At 52.3% G+C, this 27,878-nt stretch overlaps 2 protein-coding genes across 2 annotated transcripts; one reads left to right on the top strand and one right to left on the bottom strand.

The window, feature by feature from the left end:
* Nucleotides 1-1,990: 1,990 nt before the first annotated feature.
* BRAP (BRCA1 associated protein) lies at nt 1,991-15,274 on the bottom strand. The gene is made up of 12 exons (XM_082774526.1): nt 15,140-15,274; nt 14,912-15,058; nt 14,147-14,348; nt 13,216-13,405; nt 11,925-12,038; nt 11,293-11,441; nt 9,180-9,255; nt 8,431-8,569; nt 7,822-7,931; nt 6,036-6,125; nt 4,042-4,145; nt 1,991-2,798 (listed from the first exon to the last, which is right to left on the bottom strand). The coding sequence occupies exons 1-12, from the start codon at nt 15,219-15,221 to the stop codon at nt 2,438-2,440; spliced, it is 1,764 nt and encodes a 587-aa protein (XP_082630652.1). The 5' UTR covers nt 15,222-15,274; the 3' UTR covers nt 1,991-2,437.
* On the top strand, nt 15,220-27,613 carry ACAD10 (acyl-CoA dehydrogenase family member 10; the record flags this gene model as incomplete). Its single annotated transcript, XM_082774525.1, is given in 16 exon segments — nt 15,220-15,459; nt 16,515-16,686; nt 17,221-17,369; nt 18,150-18,344; nt 18,785-18,943; nt 19,524-19,683; nt 20,122-20,263; nt 20,613-20,681; nt 21,266-21,447; nt 22,022-22,172; nt 22,982-23,127; nt 23,632-23,805; nt 24,398-24,705; nt 24,707-24,754; nt 26,573-26,639; nt 26,918-27,613. Coding segments are annotated over 15 exon segments (2,358 nt in total). The 3' UTR covers nt 26,636-26,639; nt 26,918-27,613.
* Between the last annotated feature and the right edge of the window lie 265 nt (nt 27,614-27,878).

Raw genomic sequence — 27,878 nt, 5'->3', positions numbered from 1 at the left:
CACAGCAGCGCTGCCTCTACCCCGCGGCACGGTCCCACAGGGGGCCATAAGCCTGGGGGAACCCCGCTCATCTGCAGCAGTAAGCAGCCAGATGGACAGCCCAGGTTGCCTTGCCACCCAGCACGATTTTAGGAGGTGAAGGGGACTCCTCGAGGATGGGGTAAATTGATTTAACACAAGTATTCAACCAGCCTTGCTTTTCCTGCATGAGCTTCCCACTTCTGAGCTGGAGATACCTACCCTGCCTTATCTCCTACCAGCTCAACTGAATGAAGCTTCCCCCCAACCCAAACATCACAAAAAGCTCATCGGGGCAGCTCTGCCTTCAAGTCAGGACTTTAAAATGAACTGGCCACACGTTTTGCCCTTTTCCCTGCCATCTCCTCCCTCCCCGGCCAGTTAGCACACACAGACACGCTGCACGCCCTTTTAATTTTCAGTCACGTTTTTTGAAAATGAAGTCCAAGATACAGTACAGCATCTTAGTGTTCTACACAAAGCAAGCTTCCAGCGAAAGGTTGGAGGATCTTCAGGTGGTGTAAAAATATATCTTAAATAAAATAGCTTCTATAGGAGAGCAAGCTGTGTTGTACATCGCTAGGTCCTTAGAATAATTTACAGAAGGCAGAGGCTGTACAATCCACATGCTAGAAAAGAGTTCGTGTACGTTCATGCTACAAAGTTAGAAAAGGTGGAAGTTCCAGGTGATGGGGGCAGATCTTCGAACCAAAGCAGTGGATGCAACGAGTGCACGAACAAACACGAGGAAGTTTAACACCTCCAGTGGGTAACGTCAGGAAGCAGATTATGCACTCACCTTCTGAGAGTCATTCTATGTATTGTAACTCGTTCCTTTTGCTTAGCCAAAAAGAACAACGATCAGTAAAGGACTCGCTGTCTTACTTACTAGCTCCAAACTGGAACAAAGAAGTCAGATCTCCATTTTCAGTGTTACAGACTAAAGATCGAGGCTGTTCCTGCACTTCCAACCAGGGAAGAGGATCGTGCTGTGGTCTGAAGAGACAACTGCACGACTCCCCAAACATTTTTAAACAAGAATTAGCATTTAAACACTCAGGCTGCTGAGCACAACACAGCAAACAGAAAGTCGCCCCTCTGATCGTGATAAAACTGCGCCTAACCAGAGCATCGAGTCTGGTACATACTTTTAGTGGAAAGAGGAAGAAAAAAAAAAAAGGATTTGTCCTCAGATTTCCCTTGGGGGGTTGGCATACTTTTTGGGCAAGTAACAGAAAAGTTTTGCCAGCCAGGATTTTGGACAGAGCCACGTTCCAGAGCAGCAGAGGCAGCGTGAGGCTCCCAGTAACTGGATACAACAGCTGCATCTAGTGGTGAGGGTCTGGTCGCAGGGCAGCGCGCTCAGCTCTGCGGGGCAAACCCGAGCACGGCAGCCCCAGGGGTGGGCTGGGGGCTGGCAGCAGCGCGAGGGCTGAGTGCAGGCATGTAGGAATGGGGCTGCAAAAACGCTGCGTTGGTTATTTTCCTCACCTCCTTCTGAGGATAGCGTTGGAGCTCATGCCAACACGCTCCGAGTGTGGCTAAGAAAGGGAAAGCGTACGCACACCACTCCGGGAGGATCGGGACACTCTGGCAGCTCCTGGCCCACACCACGGGCCCATTTTCACAAAGACAGCTCTGATTAATTCGTAGAAATGCCTGTAAAATAACCACGTTAAACAATTTCCAAAATAAAAAGCCCTTGATACCTTCTGCACCAAAGGCAGCGACCGCCGGGCTGTCAAAGGCCACCCCTAAAATGAAGAAACAGATCGTAGCAGAGTCCTTAAAGTGTTTAATATCCTACATTACAAGCCGTGAGGACTCGTTCAGTTTCTTACACCGCTGAGATGGTTTCGTTTCCACACCTCGCTCCTTTTTATTTCCAAACTACAGCTCTACTCCTGCGCCAACTGTTCTGCAGTGTCTGGTCTGCACAGACTACAAGGAGATGCATATAATCTAATTTACATCGTTTCTTAAATAAAAAATCATTTATTAATCGAGAATACTTTTAAATCCAGGAGTGGGGAGAAGAACTCAAGAAGCCTTACACGCTGGGCCTTAGCCTACCCCACAGCACCCCTGAGGGCACGCGGTGTCGAACTCTCCACACCCACCCCAGAACAGAATACTCTCCAAGAAGAAAGTCAAACGCACGACAGGAGGGGGCTCTGAAAAGGTAGGAAGGCAAAACGGTCATTAAGATCTGCCTAAAAACAGCTAAATAGTGCAGTGAAATGCTTTTAAATACCACAGACACCTCCAGTGACTGGCAGCCAGTTTTATGAGAAGCTCTGAAGACGATTTCTAGCGGAGCTTTACTGAACTGGGCGTTCCCAGCCGGAATTCCCAAGAGGAGGGCCTGGCCTACCACCAGCAGGGCCAGATTCAGTTTGGGAGCAGCGTGTTCTGATCTTCATTTGCCCCTCTTGCCGCGGCCTCTCCTGGAAGAAGGTTTGCCTGAGCCCCCCGTGGAGGAGCTGGCTGAAGATGCCACCGCAATGTTGATCTGTCCTTCCTGAATCTCCTGCCGGGTCTCAGCTGGGAGGTGATTGATTTTCTGTTGTGTCTCTAAGTAGAACATGACATCTCGCAACTGCTCCTGGATCTCCGAGATCTGCAGGTCCTTCTGCTCGCACGTTTCCTTCAGCACTCTCTCCTCTTCCTTGAGCTTGTTCTGGAGCATGGCTTGATTCGCTCGCAAGCACTTATTCAGTTCTTGTTCCTCCTTCAGCTCGTTGGAAAGTTTAGCCACTTTGTTATTCAGCTGAGAACACCTTGCAAATAGAAGCACAGGTCAGGAAAAGCAGTGTATTGCACTAAATTAACCATCACTGCATCCTTTTTATTTCCAGTCCTTAGGGAAACCGTCTCCCCAACTGTCCCCAGCCCCACCAAGACCACCCAGAACTTGGTTTTGGCCTTTTGACCAGGGAAGGCAACACAAAAGGACTGAACCCCACAGGTTTTTTTCTACTCAGTTTAAAGCTTGCTAACACCCGCTTGCCTGCACGCCGCTACCTGCACAGAAACCAGGATGCTGTGGGAGCAGAACCACACCTTTGACCCTCAAACTGCATAACCCAGGACGGTCTTTTCCCTTGCAAGTTGGGCAATTCCACCTCGTACCAAAGAGCAACCAGTGCAGGCAACAGACAGGATGTGGGGGGGAGCACGGGACTGTAACCTTGAACGTGTATCTGCAATTTCAAGAACGGGTGCCAGAAAGGGCACAGGAATTACATGTGGTCCTGACAGCTACGGGCAGTCAGGGACTGGAGATACTGGCTCCCACCAAACTATAAGTTCAAGACCCTGAAGATCAAAAGACCCCTTCACTCAAAAGTGAGATGCTCCCACACAAATATCAGTACCTTCCTGCTCTTAACAACTCAGCTTTTCCCAAAAAAGTTTGCTGGCTTCACACAGACCCTGCTTTCCACTCCTCAAGGTGAGGTGCACAAACCACTCACTAGTTTGAGTCCCTGCTCCCTCCAGGGCTGCAGAGAGGCAGCAATGCCAGGAGCCTGGTGGGCTGGGAAGAACAGACCACGCAGCCCCACCTAGGGAGCTGGAACACGCTGATCTGCACCCTCTCCATGCCTGACATCTTTTATCTAAGCACTTCCTAAGATCTACACTTTTCTCTGTGCCGGGTGAGATGCCTCTGTCGGGCTGCCTTCTTCTCCTCTTTGGAGGTATCTGCCGACTGCAAAACAGACTGGTGTCTGCTTCGGAGCAGGCAGAGGAAGGATTACTGGAAGCTAAATATGCAGACCATGTAAAAAGAGCCACGGGCCCAAAAGCTGCGTTCCACTCAGGCACTTTCAAGTTGGGAACACCTACAGAAATGAGAGCTTTTTATAAATGAGCGGGGTTCTCAGTAAACCGGTTTAAATAGCTCAAAGTTGCCCAAGAATAGCAAGATTCTTTTTTTTTTTTTTTTTTTTTCCTCTTTTTGGATGTCAGCGTGCAGAGCTTTAATGGCTGCATGGAACTAAACCTGGCAGCGGTACCCACTTCCTTTCGACAGACTGCTTTTCTTTGAGCAAGTCATTCAGCCTCTGTTCCAGACTGTCACACTTCTCAATGGTCTCTTTAAATTTGGTCTTCATGTTGTTAATCTGTAAAAACAAACACACAGGCATTTCAAACAGATCAAAGTCCTGTGCACTTTCATTATGACATTCATTTTTCTGGTGTGGTTTCTAGACTTTGACCAATTACTATACCCAGGTAAGCAAAAGATTTGTGGCAAGAAAAGGCTTAAATTTGATTAAGACCCTCTGCGTTACACTTCGCAGAGCCCGACAAGGAACCACGTTGCCGTGGAAGTTGCTCCTACAGAACAGCAACTCTGGCTGCAGAGCTGTGCCAGCGAACCCCATTCAACAACGGCAACAAAACCCACCACCTATATCAGCTCCTTAACTTCTTAGTGCCTGCAGTTCAGCATTTCTATAGATACAAAAAGCATCTGAGAGAATGGCTAGCAGTAAACTTAAATTTCCATCTGAGAGCTTTACAATGCGGAGCTTTTGCTCATTTTAAACTAAACGTCAAATAAATATGGTCAAAGTCTGAAAACAAACGTGCTACTCCACTCAGCACTGACTCAGCAGCGCGCTGTCATAAGACAGTGACCTACTGACATGAATATCCTGCTCATGTCAAAGGCAAATGGAAACACACGTACGTTGGATTCTTCTCCTCTACTTCAAAACTAGAGACCACTGCTGCGGAAAAAAAACATGCTCCCATTGTCTAGGCACTTCACAGAACACATCTAAACTTTTAAAGATATGATTTAGAAGAGATCTATAGACAGAAATACTTGTTTCCCCATTTTAAGGATGCTTGCATGTGCTGGAGAGAGGAATTTAAAGGAAAAATGCTTTCCTGGAGGAGCAATCTGGATAAATGTCAGTGTCAGCACACATGCTGTCTTCGCTGGTGCCAGAGTCAGTACAGAGCAGGTTTTAAGCCTTCCGGCCTTAATCACTGAATGTTTATGCAGCTGATGGTTAATTTGGGGAAGTAGCGTGAGCACTGATACTGGAATACACTGCAGAGTGGCACTGATCCAGGCACGACTTACCCGGCATGAGTGCCATGAATAAAATCGTAAGGATCTTTAAACACAAAGCCACATTTAAGGTGTATATTGTAGTTGTTTCACTTCGCAGTTGCTTTGTGGATCACGTTTCCTGGTCACATACAATTTTTGCTACACCTTTTCTTTTTCTGGGGATGTCCGTGAGATTTCTGGGTCTGTTCTTTAGACCAAAGTCGCTGACCACTATTTCAATGGCCCTAATTTCTGCATTTAGGATGCTGCATGTACTGCACGTGGTTAATTAGAAGTCATGCAGAAAGTTCAAATGAGGACTCAGCCCTAAATCCCGACTCGCTTTAAACCTAGCTGAAAGGATCTACGTGGAGTGAAAAGCATTAAAATATTCTCTCCGGATTTTTGCTCCTGACATTTTGAAGCAGCCCTGCCTACAGAATGCTTTATGGGAGGAGACTCTGAACTTCTCCCACTGGGTGATGGGGAAAGGTAGGGGATCACAAAGAAAGGGCAAATCAATATGCATTTGGAGCAGAAAGACAGCCGAGCAAATTAAAGTCATACTGTCTATGCTACGCTAACCTTCCCCAGAGAAAAACGTCAGCGTGAGACTGATGGCATCAGCGAGCAGGGATCCTGCAGCAGCGCAGACTTGCTTCCACCACTGCTGCAGTTTCCCGAGCAGCACATTTAAATCAACCTTAAATCTAGGTGGCAATCTACCTACTTCTGCATCACTGAGCAGCAAATTGCTAGATGTGAGCGCCGAGATAAGGGATCCATCTCGGAGCCAATTTTCTCAGCTGGTAGTGAAACAGGCTACGCGAGGTCACGTCACGCGACGCGCAGCCTGTGAGAGGCACCGAGCAGCTCCGCTTCCCATCCGCCTTCCCAGCACCTTTTGATCCTGCAGAGCTCCAAACATCCCCAGAGCAGGGCTCACCTCTTCAGCCGTGTCCTTTTCTATCCGGACGATCTTGTTTTCCCAATAGATTCGCTGTGATTCCAGCTGGCTCGTTAGCAAATAGGAGTACTACAAACACAGAAGCGTGCGCAGAGCGGTCAGCTTTTCCTAAGGGTGGCTACCCCGATGAAGAAGCCCAAAAGGCTCCGATGTAAAAATCGATTTAATCGAGTGAAATTGAGCACAGAGGGCAGTCTGAATGTACGTGTAAACTGCAGATCCAGCAGATGCACGTTTCACCAATTTGATTTCAGAATTCAATCACTTGATTCCAGAAAATCATGTGAAGTCCTTAGAGCACAACAGCAAGGACCAGGTGAAAGTGCCACCAAGCTGTACCCACTATCACACCAAATAGTTTTTTAAAGAGAGAGATTTTTTTTTCACCATAGGAGCAACAGGGCTCCAAATCTTACACTCCACAGGAAAATGAAGCATCAATCATCTCTGTCATGAGTCTGAGATCCCAAAGGCCAAGTTCCCCATTTCTAGCCCAAAACCTAAGGGGGAAGGGTAAATGCACACATCTAGCTTCACTGTAAGAGCATCTCTGGCAAAGCATCCCCAGCTGTGTATAGCTATTCACATTTACTGTTCTCCAACAAGTACAGCCCATTCCAATGTTATTTTGGCATGGGAACAAGGATATGTGCCTTACATCCCCTCTTCTCCCCTCTGGTTCTGCAAATGAGTTATGAGAAGGTTGGAAAACGTGAGCGTTTCTTACCATCAGGCTAAGAAGCAGAGCATTAGGCATTCACTGTGGAATTAAACATGTGCAAAAAGCCTTGAATACTCTCAGTAGTATCAGGGAGCCAAAACACACTGCCAAATTCATTCTCTCTGCAAACATTTAGATCGCATAATCCAGACAGAGAGGTCTTTGACATACTTTAAGCACTGACCTCCTGGTAATAAGGGTTAAAAAATAGCTGGGTTTGCATCTAAATGTTACACAGAAAATTCAGGGGGAAAAAAAAAAAACAAATATTTATTTGAGCAATAAGCTTACAAAGGCCGGTCTCTACAGGCTTCTCCTCTACAGATAACCTTGTGTCTAATGCGACTGAAATCCTGCTGCAGTATATCTGCTCACTGAAGCAGTAATTTGAGTTTCCCTTTAAAATAGATCACTGGCAAGGGAAAACTTGCATGAACCTTTGTTTTACCCTTCTAGTTAGTGTGGGAGAAGCCGGCCAGCAGGCACAAAAAATCATTGTCTGTTGAAGGGACGGGAGCAGAACAGGGCTGGTATCAGACAGGGCTGTCAGCTTTCTTTGATAGCCACAGTAGGCATGCAGCTATGGATTCCTACTCACTCGGTGTACAAATCAAACTAATCAAATTGACGGTTCTATACCCATTCTGGGCCATCCTGGGTTGTTACACCACGTCACAGTTCCACTAGGAAGGGTCTGGTGAGCGAGTCCGGGCATTCGGACCCATTTCTCTTTGCAATGACCTCAGTGTTTGTAGCAGCATAAGCAGCTAATCTCCAATCTAGTGGTGAACACAGGACGAGACTGCAGCCAGCTTACTCTCAGCTGCATTGGCTCTGCAGAGCCAAAAGGAGGTTTTTTTTTGTTTTTGTTTTTGTTTTAAACAAATAAAAGTAAAAATATCCTGTTCCTGTCTGAAGATGATTGCCTACATGCAGGGAGCAGGTCTGCTGCATAAGCTGATGTCATTTTCTTGTATTCGTATCTGATTTGAAACATTTCCACACAGCAGCACAAAGCAGAGCCCAACGAGCCACAATATTTACCTCTAATTGTAAGGCATCAATTTTCTCCTCCTGACACATATCTCCCTCGCACTCATACTGAACTATCTTCCCATCAGTTTTACTTGCAACCAGCCGGTGGACGTAGTTATCTGAAGAGAGAAAATTCAACCAAAGGGAGTTTTTGCTTAAGAACACCCAGGTTGACACCAGTGGAAATACTTTATGCAGCACAATTAACCACGCAGACTGCTGCAACAGCACATTAGCACGGCAGCAAGCCAACACCAGATGTATTTGTTATTTAGCAGGCTTTGCATAGACACCTTGCAGGGTATTTATTACCACAGCCCATTGTCATACCTCAGGGCAAATTGATGGAAAGGGAGTAACAAACACATTCCAGGGAGGCTACAGGACCACTCCAGTTCGTTATGGAATCGTGTTCTCCCTCTCCCATCTGCTACAGACCCACGAAAACTGCTCTTAGAGAGGAGATGGATGTTCCCAGAAGAGGAAGGATTAGTACGGATGCAAACCCCTTAAGCTCCAAGCAAACTATCACTAGTGTTCTTCCTAACACTTCTGGTGTCCCAGAAGCTGTTTTTACAACCAAGGTCATCCTGCAAGGGGGGAAGACACGGCGCTCACCTCCAGCGTAGTCCCAGACTCTGTGGTTGGTCAGCTGCATCGCGTAGGTGTGCTGGGTCTCCTCGAAGTGTTTGTAAGCGTGTCGGCTCACGTAGCGGCCGCAGCCGATGTGCCCACATATCAAACAGATCCAGAGGTTCTGCCGAGAGAACGGGAAAGCTCTGTCCTCACAACACCATCAAACAGCGGCACCGGCGCCTTGAGAAAGCACCAGCTGACACCAACGGCCTGCTGACGCTGCGTACAGCCAGGCAATTCCTTAAAATGTGAACAGTTTGCTTTTTCCCCCCTCTCCAGGAAACCTCGTTCAGGTGGAAGAGTAAGGAGAAGGAGCCTGCAGATGCCAGGCACCTTGACAGACTACCACAGGCACGGATGGAAGAACGGCCTTGATTAACCAAAGTGGCAGCTTGACAGAACCACAAAAACAAGCTCTGAGGAGCACAGACTAGAAGGGAGCACCGAGTTCAGCGTTAGTTTGGCCCCCTGCTATCACACACATCTTATCACAGGCACCGATCAGTTTACGCATTAACACTCTCTAAGAAATGGAAACATTTGTCAGAGCAGGAACCCTGGGAGATAGCATCCCTTCCCAGTACCGATTCCAGCTCAAAAGGAAAGCAGATGCACCACTGACTGGTAAAATGAACCCAAAAGGAGCCACAGAATCAACCTCAAAAGCAACTAGAGCAGCTGTGCAGTCAGATCTAGTCTAGATCTCACTCACCATCCACCCACCTACTTACTTCTTGAACTCCACACTCAAAACACTTGTTCTCTTCCACTGGCTCGGGCGTTTGGCAGTATCTGCAGACAGGACACCTAGAGGGCAACAAGCAGCATGATTAGACACACGGTGCTCCAACTGAGTATTAAGGTAATTAAAAGCAGAGCCAAAGAGCTCCGAGTGAATGCCTCATGCTGTGGGACACTCCCTATGCACACGCATCTTTCAGCTCCCATTTAGCCCTCGCAAACTTGCCTCCATTCCACAAAAGGCTTTTAAGCCAGTAAGCGACAGAGGAACAAATCAGTTTTTCCATTTTGGTCTCAAGTCGGTGCTGTAGCGATGTGAGCGATACGCACAGAGCAACCTTCAGGTCCCAGAAGGGCTCTTCCATACCCTTCTCATACAGCGAAGGCAGTTTGATCTTTTTTTTTTTTAGACTTCTCTTCTCGTTGGCACTTTATTTCTTGGACATTCTCCATTATTGCAGAGGTTTCCGTGCAGCAGCTACACGCTGCTGTGGAAGGATGCTGTAACTACAGAGCGCTGAGGAGAGCTGCTCAACAGCGAGGTGCCTGCACTTTGCAACATCGCTTAGTGCTGAGACATCCCTAGGGACACGGTGGGGGGCTGCTGCCTCGATTTCAGCCCAACCAAAGGGATTCAGGCTCAGCCCTTCTGGAAGAACGTCTAACTCTACCCTAGAAGAATCCACAGCAGGCATCCTGCTATCGTTTCTTCTAAAACATCACCGCTGTGCTGCCAGAAAGACAGAACCAGGACCAGAAAGAACGTTTGCCCAGGCCTTAACCACTACAAGCTCAGCTGGGGAGCTGGGTAACTCAGGCTCGGGATCCTGCTGCCAGGACTGGTTACATGTCCTTCATTAGCTGCTGGATAAGCTACAGAAATAGTCAAGGGAGGAGAGCACGGGATTGCAGCAAGCTTTCTATACAAATTCAGGCACTTACAGCCTCTGAGGTGCCTAAACAAAGAGGACAGGGATTCTCCTCTACTGTTCTCCTAGATCAGGAGCAGAAGTTCTGCTTAAATTGTACATGAGATATGAGTGCTATTCTGGATCTCGATTCTATACTGGCTAAGCTCTACTGCTTCAAATTTAAACTGGTTTTGATTTATGGGGCAAAGCAGCCAATCAGCCTTAATAGCTACAAATCTGATTAATGCCACCGAAGTTCATTTACTTTGCCTCACAAATGATTTCCTTGGCCTACGTTTTCCCTCGTACTGTCACAGAATCAGGCAGTCAGCGGTACCAGGATGAGAGAAGAAATCACAGTGAGGAGGAGCAGCCTTCTGCTGCAGTACCTGTGACAGCCTGACGTGCAGTAAAGCAGCAGTGGCCAGAAGAATGCAAGATGTGCACGACTGATAACGTCTGGGTGCCAATCAGGGGCTCAGCCACGCTGAAATCCTACCTCTGGTGATGGGAAGGACAGCAGGAGCAAAACCAGGAACAGGGTAGCAGCTAAAAGAGGAGGTGTTCTAAGGACAGACACAGCTCCAAGCCCAGCACTGGCCTGTGCTGGGAGCGTGGCCCTGAGCCTCCTGATTCAGTGATCTTGTCGTTATTCTTTCCTCCCTGCCTCCATTTGTCTGGCTTTCCAGCCCTGTCCCAGCCCAGCTTTCCTTCACCCTCTGAGCATCCAGAAGTGAGAGAGCCGAGGCTGCTGCCCTGCACGTTCCCAAAAGTTCCCAAAAGGATTCCAGGCTGCAGCAAGCAGTGCTTGTCTGTGTGTGCTGCAGCCTCAGCTACGCCAAGGAAACCAACACCCAAACAGACACAGGGGGCTGCACGAAACAGGGCTGTGTGCGTGCAGTGCTGTTTGTCCCCCTATTTTTATCCTACAACGTTTTAAAAACAATCTGCATCACTTTACAGCTGCCTCGTTGCCTCAGCAGTGAGGCTCACAGGAAACATCGCTCAATTACTTTTGGCTGGGAGATTTCTCCCTGGGAGTCCCTTAATGGGAAGGAAAAGAGCATCAGAACTCGCAGCGATTCCAGCCCCCACACTTCGATGAGAGGAACCGGTCTTGTCAGCACGGAGCCACCACAATCGGAGCAGGGTTTTAGATGTGGAAATAAAAAAAAAAAAAAAAGCCTCTTACGTGGTGTCCTCCCACCGCTGCAGACACTGGCTGTGAAAGCTGTGGTTACACAGCGTGGTGAGGATCCCGTTCACGGACTCGTCCATCCTCTCCAGGCACACCGTGCATTTTGGCAGCTCGGTCAGATCCATCACGGGCAGGCTGGCCCCCTTCGAAAGAACAAGGGGAGACAAATTGCTCAGCACCCTCCCGTCACCATAAACGAAGCACCCACACAGGAAGAGTCAAACGTCTCTCACTACTGCTGGCACTGGGGTACAAAAACAGAACCAAGCGATCCTCTGAGTCTCTAAAGCAGTTAGAAATTTACCAGAAAAGAAGGCAATTCAGCTCTCCACAGAGCACAGCCTCACGGCAGCGCAGGATCAGTGCGGCTGCTGCTGTCCCACCACGTTTTCTGGATCCACCAGACCACTGCACCTGGCAGGGTTAGGTCAGAGACGCTGCAGAAGCGAGGCACGGAGCCTACAGAGCCACCAAACAAACTCTCCCAAGCAGGAACAGCACTGGAATGTGAAACGAGCTCTGGATTGAAGCAGTGAAGCGCTTCTTGCAGCGTTCTGTCCAGCATAAATAATTCCGTTAAGCCTCCAAAGTTCAGGGGAAAAGAAAGGAAAGCAAAAAAAACTTACATCTTCGGACTTGAAGACCTCTGCACGCTCCACGTACACCAGCTGGCACACGTCCTCCTCGATGGAGTTGAACTGCCGACCGTTGCACGCCATGTAGAAGCTGTCTGCATCAGCCTGGGCACACAAGGGAAGGCGTTAAAAAGAGAAGGGTTGCAGCTGAGACAGCCAAGGGAGAGGAGAAATCTGCTGCGTCCTCTGCTCTCCCCTCCACCAGGCCTCAGGGAATCAGTTCAGCCCGGGGCTGGGCTCAGCGCTGCCACCCGAGGACGCGACGCGGAGCCGTGAAGGCAGCTCCAGCATCTGAGCACTCAGCAGGAATAACGGATTTCCCTTCAGCATGTTTCGCTCCCTGTCAGCGGTTTCAGTGCATTTGCAAAGCAAATTTGGTCTCTTTGTAAGAATTTCAGAGGGCCACGCTGCAGGACACCGATACTTGGGTCAGGGAAAGGAAGAGGCTGAGTGAGGGCAGGGATCCATTCACTCGTAGCAGCTCCAGCAGGCTCTGAGCCACCTGCAAAGAGGCAGAACCAAACCCAACCCCACCAAATGTCACCCATTTTCAGGGGGTAACCTCCCCAAACTCTTTGCCTTGCAGTCAATCACAAACGGTGAGAGCTGAACGCCACATTCCCTTGCTCTTTGTCACGTGAGGCAGATAACTAAAAGCCCAGGAGATTTGCTTTTGCTACCTGCAGACAGCCGTTAGGGGTCACTGGGGAACACGGCTGAGGGAATTCTTCTTAGCAGGGATTTCAGGGTGATTTGTTTATGGTTTTGAGGCTGTTCAGTGCTAGATATTTGAAATTGGATAGAGAGACACACAAAATGCATCTTCACAGTGACTGCAGGTAGCACAGCTTGCACACAAATACTGCATCCCCGAGGCCCTCAGTTTTGGGGTCAGACCATCCTTTTCCTGCTGCACAGCCCCTCAGCAGACCAAATTTTTCCTAGAACAGAAACGAAACCCCACTGGCTGGGGTCTTTCTGCTCAGCACAGCACAATGCACCACCCTGAATGTGCTCTGGTGGCAGAGAACAGGGCGTCTAGGTAACGCCTAACAGCTTTTAAATCCCCTGCTGACAAGAAATAGGCTGGACAGACCGTGCAGACACTTCCCTGTGGGTCAGGGAGTGGGAAGAACCTCAGCCAGCAACCCCAGGGAGGTGCTGGGCTTTAGGACAGAGCTGTTTCACCGAGGATAAAGCACGAGGTTGGCTAGGAGCTGGCCAGCAAAGCCACCCAGCAGCTGTAGAGCCCTCCTGAGGCACAGGGGCCTCCAGCTCTTACCTGGGAGCTGAACTTGATCAGCACCATGTACTGGTTGGGAGTGGAGTCCCGGATGATTTTCATGTGCTCGATGACGTCGTAGAAGGAAGCCACAAACTTCATCAGGTCGTGGCTGGTCATGGTGGCGGGGACCGTGAGGATGCAGAGCATGGCGCTGCGCCGGACGTCCTCCTTCAGGGAGGTCATCTTGCTGCGAAGGGAACGGTTACACGGCCTCACGTCACTCCAGGGGGGGCAAAGGCACAGCTTTTACCACCCCTCCCACAGCAGGGGCTGCTAGGATAGTTCTGTTGTCACTCTGAACGCTCTTTTGCAGGTTTGTAAACAGTTACAAAGAAGCAAGGGGCTGTTGGGAGTCCTAAATAGCCACACGGAACTCTCACTTCTTAGCAAAGGATTAAAACAGCAGCTCCAATAAATAATGGCTGCTTCAGGAATAACCTGTCAGCTGTTTTTGAGATAAACAGTTGAAGCTGACAAGCCACAGACGCTCAGAACTACTCATAGAACAAACGAGCAATGTTTGTTCCCATTTCAAATGCTCATTTTGCACCTCCTGACAGCTCTCAGGAAGATCTGAAATGGAATTTCTCGTGTGATTGCCAGGAAAGGGAGTGGCATTATAAGCCCTGAAACACAGGACGAAGCCTCCTGCTTCAGGGAGCTCCTCAGGCCTGCCGCCAAGACCCTGCAGACCACAATTCAACTGCAGGATCCCTTGAGAAACTGCCTTTTTCCCCCCTTTTTTAGGAACCCCATTTTTTACAGCCAGCCCTGAGCCAACCCACAGCTCCAGCACCACCCCAGGCCCGTGGGTTTGGGTCACCCTTCCTGCCTGCCACAGCCCGGGGCGACCGACCCGCCCTTCCTGCTGGCCTCACGGCTCAGGAGCGCGGCTCCCAGGGAGCTGCCATGAGTCAGGCATCCTTACTTTGTTTTGTACAGGTGCATGATGCCGTGAACGATTTCAACTGATGGATTCCCGCTGAAGAAGGAGATCTGGTCAGGGAGCTGCTTGGAAGGCGAGTCCGGAGCAGCCTCACGCTCTTTGCTCTGCTCCTCGGGGTTGGTTTTGTCCTCAGCAGATGCAGCCTCCGAAGATTTCCTTCCTTCCACGGCACCTTTTGGTTCATCTTTTACAAACCAGAAGCTTTCAGATTACTAACCACACACCAGAAATGCTCACTGCTCTCTGAGCACAGCCTGCGGGAACGCAACCAGACTGAGAAGTCAAACTGTGCCCCTGGAAGGTGGCGGAACAAGACCCAGCTCAGCTTTTTGGTTCTGGGGGAAACTTGGGAGCTGCCAAAAGTCCAGTGAGAGTCCGTAGCAGGACCCTGGCGCGCAAGTTCTGACCTGTGCCGGGTTAAACCCTGACAGGCGGGGTTTGCTCAGTGCCAGGTTAAATCCTGCCAGCTGCCATTACCAACACAGAGCAACCTGCATGGGTTTGCCAAGCACAAGCAAGGCGACCACCATGGTGTCAGCTCCTCCTGCGCTGCTCTGGGGGCATTAGGGACACCGCCACGACCCAGACACTACCGTAACTGGGCACTCCTGCCCTTAAACCCCTCCAAAACCCAACCAACCCCCTGCAGCCCCCCCTCTAAATACCAGGCCCCACTGGGGAGCACCCCACGGGCAGCAGCAGGCTCCTACCAGCACCGGGCACCCCCCCACCCCCCCCTCCCCGTACCTGCCCGCGGCCGGATGGTCTCGATGATGACATCGGTGAGCTCCCTGCGGCCCAGGTGCTGGTGCAGGATGGCCGCCCGCTCTCCGGGGCCCTTCCCTTGCAGGCAGGCCGGGGCCGCGCCGCTGCTGTCCGCCGCCATGTCGGGAGCTGTGAGGGGGGGAGGGGGGGAGAGGAGGCGTCAAGGCCTAGCTCCCGGTACAGGCCCTACCGGGAGCAGGCCGCACTCACCGGCCGCGCTGTAGGCGAAGCCGGCGGGCAGCGGCGAGTGCTCGCCCAGCTCGAGGCGGATCACCACCAGCGACACGCTCATGGGTGGGCCCGGCACGGCCCCGCCCGGCCCCGCCGCCGCCGCCTCCTCCTCCTCCTCTTCTTCCTCCGCCTCCGCCGCCGCCACCGGGAGCTCTGAGGCGCCGCTTCCGCCTCGCGCACCTCTCCCCTCTGACCCCGCCGGGTCACGCCGGCGTGATGACGTCACGAGTGGGCGGGGCCGGATGGTGAGAGAGGGGCTCGCCGCGAGGGGGTTGGCGTGGTTCTCGCGAGGTTTGGCGGTGAGTTCTCGCGAGAGGTGGCGCGGGGGTGAAGCCAGAGCCGGGGACTGGCAATGCCCGGCCTATGGGGGGGGTGGGGGGGGGGTGAGGGGCGGCGGTTCTCGCCCCCCGGTTCTCGGCCCTGGGTCTGTGCGAGCACCGGGGAGGTGGGGATTTGGGGAGGATTTGGGGATTGGGGGGGTGTTGGCTGCTTGCTGTGAGAGGTTGGGGCTGTTAATCCTGCCCGCCCCGCAGCCACAGGCCGCGGTAGGCCGCAGGGCTGGGCCTCGTCACCCAAAGTGCTTTAAAATGGCTCCAAAACAGCCACAAAACACCACAAAGTGTCCCCAAAATGGCCCCAACGTACCCCCAAAACAACATGAAGTGTCTCAAAATGGCCTCAAAGCTCCCAAACGCCACAAAGTGCCCCAAAATGGCCCCCAAAACACCATAGAGTGTCTCAAAATGGCCCCAAAGCCCCCAAACGCTACAAAATGCCTCAAAAAGGCCCACAGTGCCCCCCAAACCACCACAAGGTGCCCCAAAACGGCCCAAAATGCCCCCAAAACACCACAAGGTGCTCCAAAATGGCCCTAAACGCCTCTAAAAAGCTCCCAAACACCATGAAATACCTCAAAATGGCCTAAAATGGCCCTAAAATGGCCCCCAAACACCACAAAACAGCCCAATGGGTCCCCAAACACCTCAAAATGCCCCTAAAATGCCCCCAAATGCCTCAAAATGCCCCTAAAACACCCCAAACCACCACAAAACGGACCAAACTGCTTCCAAACGCCTCAAAATTCCCCTAAAATGCCCCGAAGCCCCACCAAACGCCCCCAAACATCTCAAAATGCCCCTAAAACGCCCCCAAACACCACAAAACGGCCCCAAAATGTCCCAAAGCACCCCCGAAACGCCCCGAAACACCTCCAAACACCCCCAAATGCCTCAATCCTTTCCCCTCCTGCCTGCCCTTTAGCACCCTGCAGCTCAGCCCCGCTTCCCCCTCAGCGCCCCGCTGGGTGTCAGGCGCTGCCCCGGCCGTCGCTGTGACCCCCTTGATGTTTCCACAGGGCCAGGACATGTTCCTGAGGCATGCTGCCCGCGTCCCCTGCCCACGTTGGGCCGTGGCCCCGCCACACGCTGCCTCAGCCCGGTGGATGCGATGTGGCCGGAGCCCTTACAGAGCCGTGGTCTTGGACGCGAGCGGGGTGCTCCTCCCGGCCCCGCACAGGACGGCCGCGGGTGCGTGCTCTCATTTCTCATCCAGTCTTCTCGTTCCCCTGCGTGTGGGTAAAATCCACTTCACATGGCGCTGGCGGTCGGCTCTGCAGCGGGTGAGATGTTGGAGAAGCTGCAGAGGCTGTGGTGGTCACCGCTCGCTGTGCAGCGTTCCCGATTGCGCCATCAGAAGTGCTAGAACTGGCAGCAGCTGGCAACCGTGTTGACATCTCCAGGCCAGGGCCAGGCCACTTCTGGTGATAAATCGGCCCTGTAATGGCACTGGTTGATAGCACCTAACGTTGGCACTGCCCTGCAGGACACAAAGAGCTGTGTTTTCACCCCAAGGGTACCACGCCAAAAATAAAGACGGGGTGCTTTGGCTGGGGAAATGCTAAACCTCTTATCTCTGTGTCTAGGTAAATTATCTCAGCCCATCACATCAGTTCTCATTAGTCTTATCTGTCAGGTTTCAGGGTTGCAGAGGGATTTGAAGCGAGTTTCCCAGTTCTGATGATGCCATATGTGATCTTTCCTGGCTTTCTTTTCTTTACATAGACTGGGAGGCCCAGGATTGTATTCCAGCTGGCACCATCCAACAAGCTGTAACCTCTGGAGGGGAAAACAGTCCCTCTCTCAAGTACTCAAGAGGAGAGCTGACGACTGTGGAGTTCTTGCAGGAGCTGGGACAGCAGTGCTTTGAGATTGTAAGCCAGCTACCCCTTCCTCTCTTTGTGCTTCCTGACTGCAGGGAAATGGGGTTCTGCAACGTGGGAACCTGGTGGTTCAGAAAGGAAAGGGGAGCTTTTAAAATAAATCCTTCAAGGAAGGGTTTGGATTCACCACCTGGGAAGCATTGCTGTCTGATCAGGGCAGGCTTCTCACTGCCGTTATCGTTCTGCTACCCAGGCAGGATGGTGAGCAGAACTTGCCTTCACTTCCACCAGCCTCCTCCTCCATATTTCATAGCTTGCTGATCTGAAGACACCTCTGGGATCATCTAAGATGAGAAATCAGAGAATCAAAGACCAGCTGAAAGGCTTCTGCTGCTAGTTCATGCATGAACATGCTGACAGATGGAGACAGTGGTCTCTGAGTAGGGTTCTTAAGATCAGTAGAAGCCTGATGAGGGCTTTTTGAAACATCTGAGTCTGAAATGCAGATTCCTTTCCCTCCTGTTGAACGGTAATCCAGTATTTATCTCTAACCTGCCTTGATTCCATGACAGGATCAGTCTTAGCCTATTCCTCTTTGCCAAACTCAGCTCTTTAGCTCTGCTGCTTCTGTAGAATTAGTAATCTGAGAACCAGATTTGGTCTAAGCAATTTATCTGGGAGATTCACTGTCTACCTTCTGCTGCCAGAGGAAGCGGGGCAGCAAGATAAGATGATCGGGCAATCTACCTACCCAACCGCTCTCATTTCCCTTCCTGCTCAAAACCCATTTATGGCTAATTATCATTCTTGGGGGTTCCTCTGGTTTCCTAGGCAAACGTCTGTGTTCCAGTGGACTCTTTTCTCTCCAACTTAATCAGACGTGAGATGATAAAACAGCTCCCCACAATGGCAGAAGCAGTACAGTGTATCCGTGCTGAAGGCCTTAAGACAGCTCTTCTGAGCAACAGCTTCCGTCTGTCAAACGGGGAGAGCTTTCTGCCCCTAGACCAGCAGCACTTCGATGTGGTAAGCCTGGGTGGGTTACAAGATGCATTGCTGAAGCTAGGTCTGTAGAGAGCAGCAACTGAAATTCTTTACCTTTGCAGGTAGCAAGGGAAAGGCTTCCAGCAGCACCAATTAGCAGAGGTTCAATTAGCAGTCAGTGCAGACGTGTCCTGGCACAGCTTGCTCTAGTGCCTGGGCCCTGAGGAGGGTCTGAGTGAGGGGCAGGTGCTGGTGCACCTGAAAATTCATTGCTTAATGCCCACAAAACCCCACGTATATATGTAAGAATATTTTGTGTGTATGTAAGAGTATTTTCTGGATCCAAATTTGGGCAGCTGATGATGGTCAATAACCTTCCCACCGTGAAGATCGCTGCGGTGTGGTTGGTAGCTGTCCTCCTGACCTCCACAGACGTTGTGGTCACAGCAGGCGCGTGTACAACCCGTTGTTTGTCACCACAGGTAGTCGAAGCTCATCAGGAAGGGAAGTGCAAGCCAGATCCTCGTGTCTACAAGCTGTGCCTGGAGCGCTTGGACGTTCAGCCTCAGGAATCCATCTTCCTCGACAGCAGCAGCCAGAGCCTCCAAGCAGCAGCCCAGCTTGGCATCAAAACAGTGAAGGTACAAAGCAGTGGAACCAGGTCGAGCTGTGGGCACGGTTTCTAAGCCCAGCAGCTGTGTTTGACTGGAGTGGCCCAGGATTTCCAAATGGAAAAGTGGCAGACTCATGTTGCCAAGCCTTTTGTTTCAGCCTGTCCTTATTCTTCCTGGATGATTTATTAAATAATACACTTCTGGAAACTGAGGCTTCAAGAATCTGTCACCTGGGCAATGGTTAATGCTCAGGCTTTGGAGATAGAGAGCACAGGGGTTTTACTTGGGTGAGGGGACCACTGGGACAAGGGAAGTGGGACTGGTGGGAAGAGCTCCCCAGGATACATGGGGAATTCCAGCTTGTATCCCAGCCCAAGCTCACAGTGCCAATGTCACTGCAAAAGGTACATTGTGGGGACAGAGAGCAAGGTGGGAGGCTCAGCGAGTGCTGGTAAAGGCACTTGGTGCTGGCTGAGGCTGACCACTGAATTCCTGTGTGTCTTAGTGAATCAGAGCCATGGGCTCACAGGTAAATGCATCACAAGCATGCAGAGCTCCTTCTTTCCTAGGCAATTTTATCTTCTAACTCCCTCCCTCCTGCTTGCAGGTCGATGATCTAGAAGCAGCACTCAAAGAGCTGGAAACCCATCTGGGCTTTCCTTTACAAGGCTTTGTGCCATATACTTGTTCAGTGAGACCAAGCACGGAGATTCCAAAAGATCGTCTGCAAAAGTACCTTGAAAATGTCTTCAGCGACCAGGCAACAGGTAGTGCAGCACTTCTTGCTCTTCAGCCTGAACGCTCACATTTCCTGGAGCCTTTGGCTCTTTCTGTCCCATGGCAGATGGATTGAAAATAATATTAAGGAAAGGCTCCTGAACTCCAAGCAGGCATTGCAGCTACTCAGGTTTCAGTCATCCGTCACTGCTGGGCTGGGAAGCAACATTTTAGGACTTCGTTATTTGGGAGGTGCTGAGGGCAAGTTGCCAAAGAGATGCCAGGAATATTCCTGACCTGTGTCCATCTGTGAGCTGCTGCTGTGCTCTGCAGATGTCTGTGGCTGAGGAGCAAAGTGTAGGTTCCTGATTGCTGCAAATGAGTTTCCAGAGCCAAGCATGGGAAGGGAAAGTAAAACCTGGAGAAGTGGCGAGAAATAATCCCAGATATTGCTTCTGTCTGCTGCCCCTCTGCTCTGATCTCTCCAGGTCCTCTGGTGTTACGGCAGTTTGGCCGTGGCCGGGCTGCCCGGACCTTTTACGTCAGGTTTGGAGGTCGCTCGCTGGTGCTGAAGAAGGAGCTCCCCGACGGCCAGCTTCCCCCAGGCCCTGCTGTCAGCAGAGAATACAGGTGAGAAGGCAGCTCTGCTCCTCCTGCCAGCTGACTGGCACAGACTGCAGTCCCAAACCAGCTTGCTGTGCCAGAGATCTCTGCCTCGGCAGCAGAGCAGCAGCACTCTTGGAGGTCTGTGGCAATATTCCTGTGATTTCCCAGAGTGTATTGGATTGGTCTCGAGGTGCTGAGCCAAAGATTTTGGCGTGCTTCTCTCCCCCACCTCGAGTCACCTTACTTTAGTGTATGTAACACTGAGCACAGGACGTTTTTTAATATTGTGCATCTGCCTAACAACAGTGCCGTTGGAGTATTGATTCCCTAATGCCTTTCTGTGCTGAATCAGCTCTCTGACTTGCCCTGGCAGGGTTCTGAAGGCACTCTCTGAGGCTGGTGTTCCTGTTCCCACTGTACTTGCTCTCTGTGAGGACAGCAGGTAATCTTGTCCCTCAGCTTTCCCTCCCCACTTGACAGCTTCAGCCGGATTCCTCCAAGAAGAGGGGAGCTTTCCCGTGGCTGTGCTGGTGTTTGCCGTGCTCAGCTCTGTGGTAGCATCACTGCCTGCTGCTAACCAGCTGCTGGGATCTGACCTGGTTGCTTCTGTGTCTCCCAGCCCCAACTTCTAAATTGCACTGATCTAATCAGTGTTTGCCCAATCTCGGCTTGTTTTAGGCGCATCCTTATTTTAGCAATTAATCAAAATACTCTCTTCCTCTGTAAAAATGCTGTAGTGCTTCCCACTGACTCAGTGTGCTCGGGTAAGGAGGTGATTTTTCTAACTGCCAGCTTCTGGGGGCTGGAGGGGCTGCACTGATCGTGCCACAGCCACGTGCCACCAGGCAGCACGAGTTGGGCTTGAGCCCAGGCCAGAGTTGGGCACAGGGAGCAGTGCTCTTGAGGCTGCTCCTCCCCTCAGAGTGCAGGTAAGGCCTGGGGGCTTCTTCCTGGTGCAGGTGAGACCTGCAGGTGGTAGGTAGCGGGATTAACCTCGGACACACCAGTTCCACTTTGCTTCCCCAGCACCCTTGGGGCACCTTTCTACCTGATGGAGCACTGCGCCGGCCACATCTACAGCGACGCCTCCCTGCCAGCGCTGCTGCCCAGCCAGCGGGGGGCTGCCTACGCTGCCATGAGCCGAGTCCTCGCCAAAATCCACAGCGTAGACCTCGGAGCAGCCCGGCTGCAGGACGACGGGGAGCGTGGTGAGAGAAGGCTTTGTGTCCCTGTCACTGTTTTCTCTTCCTGGGTAGCAGCATTTCAAGGGACAGGCTCAAGTACAGGACTTGGACCAAACCCAGGGGAAGTAAAGGTGTGCAGAAGAGTGTCTGAATCCCCAGGCCTCTTGGGGGGTGTGTGGAAAGCTGCTTTAAATTCTCCAGGTCTGTGTTTCCTGTTCATATCCCCCAGAGCTTCCTGCCACCAGCAAGAGCTGCAAAAGCTGTAGGAGTGACTTGTTTGCTGCCATCTCTGAGCACACAAAACTCTGCTCAGCTCCTCCAGGCTGCCTGCAGGGCTACCTCAGCTTCTCAGAGTTGGTGGAGAAGTTAAATTTTGGCCAGGATTTGATTATTTCTACCAGAATATCAAATCCAGTGCCCAGTTATGAATGTATGGAACCCCTGGGAATCACAATTAAACTCTTGAAGCTTCTCTCAGAGTGCTAGACTGAGACCTTCTTAGCTGTTGGACTGTTTCAGCACATTTCTTTTATATATCTCTTCTGAAAGCTCCTTGTACACGTTCTTTTCCCTGAGAGCCTTCGTTCCCTCGTTACAGGTAATTACATTCAGCAGCAAGTTGATACCTGGACAAAGCAGTATCGAGCTGTGGAAACTCATGTCATTCCAGCCATGGAGAGGCTCATCAAGTGGCTGCCTCTGCATTTTCCTGACTCTCAGGAGGTGACAGTTGTGCACGGTGACTTCAGGTACTCCTTGGCTGACGGCATTTCTGTGGAACACCTCCTAGGTGGCAGAGGGGGAGCAAAAGTGCTCCCGTATTTTCCCCCTGCTGATCCTCTCCCAGGAGAACTGGGGACAGAAACTGACAGCACAAACGCTGCTCGAATGCTGGGGAATCACAAACTGTGCCTGCAATCTTCAGAACTCAGTGCTGGTGCAGGTAGCAATGCTGTTTGGTGTTTGTAGACTTTGTGAGGCTGCTGGGGTGTCACAGGAGGTACAGCAAAACCTGCCTGCTGCCAGTCTTAGACATCAAGTCATCCAGGAGCGGTGTGGCTGGGGTCAGAGGTGCTCTCTGCACCCTGGCAGGATTACTGATGACTGATTTTGTCCTCAGTGGGCTGCTGCCCTCTCCTGGGGGTCAAATTGTTGAAGGCTGTCCTACACACAAACTGCAGGACACGACAGGGGAGGGCCTCGAGTTACCACGTGCCCTTAAAGTGCCCAGAAGATCTCCCTGGACGGGGACTTGCCAGCTTTGCTTTTTGGCCAGCCTGTCCTGGAACATGTTCATGATCCAAGGCCCCACATAGCTGGGTTTCGTTCTTCAAAGTGCAGTTCAGTTCACCATTAACCAGGGAGCTCACTGTTGAGTAATCTCTGTCCTCCCTGACCTGTGCTTGCAGAAATTGTATTTCATTGCATAACCTCTCAGAGGACTCAGCAATTTTTGCACAGAGCGAAGAGCACTGGAAGGTACATACTGCTGCTGAGCCCTGGGATTTTTTTTTCTCCCTCTTGAGACTTTTCTGATCTCTTTTTCCCTCTGATGCAGGGTGGACAACCTGGTCTTTCACCCAGACAGGCCAGAAGTCCTTGCTGTCCTTGGCTGGAAGCTTTCAACTCTAGGAGATCCCATCTCCGATTTGGCGAATAACTGTATGGCCTTCTTCCTGCCACCTCACTTTAACACACCGAGAGGTACAGAGAGGGGCAAAGGCACATTTGACACACACAGAGAGGAACCAGAGTTCTGAAACAGATTAGCTCCTGCCCTTAGAGAGCTCAGCTGACAGTTGGCTCATTGCAGTTCAGAAGCGCTGTGGATCTTGTACCACATTCCCTGCTCTGCCCTTTCTCCGAAGACCCCTACATTCCTCCAGGGCAGAGCATTTTTCTGCACATGCAGATCCCTGTGCCACGATCACCCTGTCCCCAGCTTGTCTCCTCCCTGCTGCCCGTGTGCTGAGGAAATGCCCCTGGTGTGAGCCCTGCTGCTCACTCCACAAATCCTGCGTGGTGCTGGCCCCGTGGTCCTGCACGCAGAGCGTTGTCAGGGAGCAGAACCGTGTTCAAAACTCAGTCTGGATACTTCTCCCTCTCACTGCAGCCCCTGCAGGGCTCTGCCACAAGGCTCCTGGTTCCCCTAGGAAGCGGCGAGCTGCCCGCTGCCTGCTGACTCGTTTTGCCCCTCGTGTCTTCCAGGCTCGGCGCGGTGGGATCGGGGGCACCTGGGGGTCCCCACTGCAGAGGAGTACTGCCAGATGTACTGCGGCCACAGGGGAGTGGAGCTGCCCGTGAACTTTCATTTCTACATGGCCTTTGCCTTCTTCCGACTGGCTGCAGTGCTGCAGGGACGCTATAAAAGTTCTCTGGCAGGTGAAGAGCCCAACCACACGGCCCAGTTCTGCACAGGTCTCTGAAATTTCGGGCAGTAAAGCAAAGCCTGGTGTCCCTGGGAGGTTGCTGGGTCAGCAGGAGAGCAAGGCAGCCTTGTGCTTTGAGGATAGCACGTTTGGTGGTCCAGTCGTGTCCTGCAAACATTAAAAAGGTCCAAAGGGGAGCACACAGAGGGCGCTTCCCCTGCTGCAGCTTTTTTTGGTGGATGCAAGGTCTGTGTTTGCTTTTTGTGCTGATCAGAGGTTGTTGGGTGCTCGCTTCTTTCTTGCGAGGACTGAGCAGAGGCCGGAGCTCAGGGACGTGTCCTACAGGTGGAGCTCTCAGACTTCTGAAGGAAGCCCCAGCCTTAAAGCAACTGGGAAGCAGGGAGGTGGTGGGGGCTCTCGGTGCTGTTTATCTGCATACCTCAGGTCTGGCCTGGGGAGTTTTTATCAGAGAAAAAGATGCTATTTTCAAATTCCTTGGAGAAGAATCTCCCTGAGTCCTTCTGTGCTGTCCTGGACGAGGACACATGGCTCTGTTTGGGATGTGGCCGTGTCACACGGGTGTCTTATTCTTCTCCTGTCCCCAGGGAGGCCAGCCCCAGGTGAAAGCCGCCCGGAGCATGCAGAGTTCGTGGCAGACCTGGCCTGGGACTTTGCCATCAAAGAAGGATTCCGTGTGTTCGAGAGCCTCCCTGCTGCAAAGCCTTCTGCACGGCGCTACAGCACCTGGGCCAGGCAGGGGCCGTTCCTCAGCAGGAGCTGTGGCACCTGGCTGTGTCCTGGGGCTGCCTCCGTGCTCCAAATCCCCCCCATTGCTTCCCTCAGCGGCCTCTTGGGGATAGCCCAGGGTCTTTACTGCAAGCTGGAAAGGATCTTGGAAGGCCAGTGGAGTTTTGCTGATTTCCCAGCTCAGGTGGACTCTGCGACCTCTTCTAGACCTGAAGGTGAGGCATCTTCCTTCATACAGCAGCTTTGCTCCCTTACACCAGGGTCGTGGCATGCCTCTGCCTTTGCATTCCTAATCACATCAGACACTTGGCGCTCAGAGTCCTGTGGCTTGGAGAAATTGCTTGGCACGGAGTTCATATCCTAGGAAACAGCAGTTCCAGAAGCTGGCACTCCCTTCCCAGATGAGCAGGTTCTTGCCAGGCCAGCTGCAGTCAATGGGGCTGCTCCCCCAAAAGCACTGCCACCGATGCTGCTGGAGGCCCAGAAATTGGGACTTCTCAGTCCTGTGCTGCCAGCCCAGTGCTTGTTCACTCCCTTCTCCTGGCAGAGCTGTCTCTGGAAGGGAAAGGCCGAGTTAACACTGAGTTAATGCTCTTTGTAACAGTTCCTCCCGGTGCACTGGCTGGGGATGACCCTTGGGTAGGGCAGGGAGCTGCTGGCATGCTCCACATTTCCTCGTTTTTGTTCTCTTAGCCTGCTCTCCCGGCAGGGGCTGTCCCTGCAGGCTCCCTGTCAGCAAACAACTTATCCCTGCAGGCTCCCTGTCAGCAAACAACTTATCCCTGCTCGGAGATAAGCGTGTGATCAGACAGAGCAGGCTCTGGGATGCTGCTTGGACTTTGGCCCTGAGCTCTCCCGAACGTAGCGGGTGCTGCTGCAGCCCTGAGTCCTCAGAACGGAGGGACCTTGGTTCTTTCTGGTGTGGTGGTGAGGAGGCAGAAAGCAGCTACCAAAAAACGTGCAAAAGCCCAGCTGCCCGGGCTCTGCTAACTGATTTCTCTGTGCTGCCACTTCCCAGTGCTGCTGGTGGACGCAGGGTGGCTCAGTGTGCCTGTGGCTCTGGGCTGGCTCGTGTTCCAAACAGATTTGCTGGGAGTGGTGTCGTAAGTAATCATTCCCTGAGCGTGTCATGAAAGCAAACATCGCTCTCCTCGAGTTGCTGCCCAGATTGGGCTCTTAGCATACTCCGGTGACATTATTGAATGCGAGTGGGTTACTTAACTGCCTTGTAACTGCCAAAAAAACACAATCCGCCTGCTGCTGAGCCTTTCAGAAATGTTTCCTTGTGCTCACGCAGCAAAAACCAGCGTGTCAGGGTGCTTAGCAGCTAATCCCCGAGAAGACGGAGGAGAGGAAGCAGGCTGCAGGTGGTTTGGAAGTGCTGAGAGGAGCACATCTCCTCGCCCTTCCTCCAGACACTCATCGTCACACCTGGGGGAGAGTTCCCAGGTCTTCAAGCCCCAGGGCTGCTGCTCTGTCCCTCCTCAAGCCCTGGGCTTGTGGTGGAGCCCCCCTCGTCCCTCTCATCTCTGCCTTCTCCCTGTCCATCCCACTGCTTTTTCCCTTGGCATCACCCTTACCCTGTCAGCTGTGGAAGGACATTTTAAAGGCTGGGGGAGGAGGCCAGGGGTGGGGTGCTGCTGCCTGCAGAGGAAAGATAACAGCAGTGGGGCCTTAAACAGCTGAGCAGGCCTGGCCAAGGGCTGTCAGAGCACTCCCAGGCTGGGCAAGGGCCAAGGGAAAGGGCCAGCTGGCACTGCGGGGCAGGGTTTGTCCCTGCGAGATGAAATTCGGCAGTGCCTGGGCTGATCCTGCCATGCCCTGCATGGGAACGCTCAGGTCCCAGAGGCTGCCCATGCTCCCAGTTCCCCAGGGAGAGCTTCTGGAGGGGAGCACAGCAAAGCCCAGCCTCTCTCTGAGCAAACATGAGTGTGTGTGGCCGAAACAGCCGGCCTGTGGCTGCACTGTCACGGCTGGGGAAGAGCCAGGGGAGGACGGAGAAGGATGTAATGTGTCTCGTCCTCTTCCAGCAGGCAGAGTGCCAGAGCCAGAGCCATGTCTCCGATGCTGACTGGGCAGGCTGTGGATCAGGCTAGCCAGGTGAGCAGGCACGTACACCTCTCAGCTGATCCTCCTGTGGCCCAGATAAAGCAGCAGGGGGACACCCGCCTTTTGGGGACAAGAGGACCACAGCAGGAATGTCACACAGGCATTGCAGCCTGGGGCCAAAGAGCCTAAGGGGTGGTTTGTCCTGTTTGCTCTGGGATCCCCAACGAGGATAGGGCGTTTGGAAGGAGCTGGGGCATTTGCTGCTGTGCTTCCCTGCTCCTGCAGCTCCTTCCTTGCCCTGCATGGGCATGGATTTCACTCTCACACAGGTCTCTGGAGCAGAACATCGCAGCCCAGGCCCGAGCCCCACGTCCAGCTGAAGGTCCCACATCTTGCTGAAGGTCCCATGTGCCCCGCAGGACAGCACGCTCCAAAACAGAGCTGAGACAGCGCTGGGGAACCTTGGATGTGAGACCAAACCGGCCCCTCTGGCGTGGGAGGGGTCGTGTTATCTGCAGCCTGGGAGCTTTTGAATTTCAGAGGCATTTCTGTTATCTGGCTCAGTGCCTTTATTGCCATGGGCTCAATAGCTGTGGGGCAAATTCCATCCCTGGGTCATGAGGCTGCAGGCACGGAGCCTTGCAGTGGGGAGAGCGGGGCCAGGGGTGCGAGTGCTGGGTTTGGGAATGAAGATGGAGCAATGGAGCAGAGCCTCTCTCCTTCAGCACATCTCCAGCAGCCCGTGGGTGCTGGGGCTCCAGTGGTGGGGAACTCCTGGAGGACTCTGGCTTCTGGGGAGGCCCTGGAGCTGGGAGGAACGGGGAGGACTCCATGGCCCCAGGGCTGTGGTGGATCTCTCTGGGTTTTCCTGAGGATCAGGGGTGACGTAGACCAGTGGGGGCTTCCAGTGCTCCACATGGACCAGCAGCAGGGAGGACTGGGGGCTTGTGATCGTGGTAATTCCTGGGCTCTTTTCGTGTTCTCTGGGATGAATTCAATATTCAAGTGCTGGACATAATTCTTGGAATTCACCAGATTAAAAAGTTCAACTCTTGGGTATCCTCTGCCTGTTTTGCTCCGGTTGGAAACTCTGCTGGGGACAGCGGGTTGTGTGCTTGCAGCTTCTGCCACCTCTGAGCTGCCCGCTGGCCTGGCAGTGCCCTTGCACTGACGCGTGGGTGGCGATTCCTGCTGCTGGCTCCTCCAGCATGGGCGCACTCCCACAGCCCGATTCCACAAAACCAATATATTTCAGCGTCCCTGCTGCCAGGGGAACAAGGGGAGCAGCAG

Source organism: Aythya marila (genome assembly GCF_965140915.1).
Source record: "Aythya marila genome assembly, chromosome: 17".
Taxonomy (NCBI): domain Eukaryota; kingdom Metazoa; phylum Chordata; class Aves; order Anseriformes; family Anatidae; genus Aythya; species Aythya marila.
Note: the sequence above shows the minus strand (reverse complement) of the source record. Positions and strands in the feature narration are given on the sequence as shown.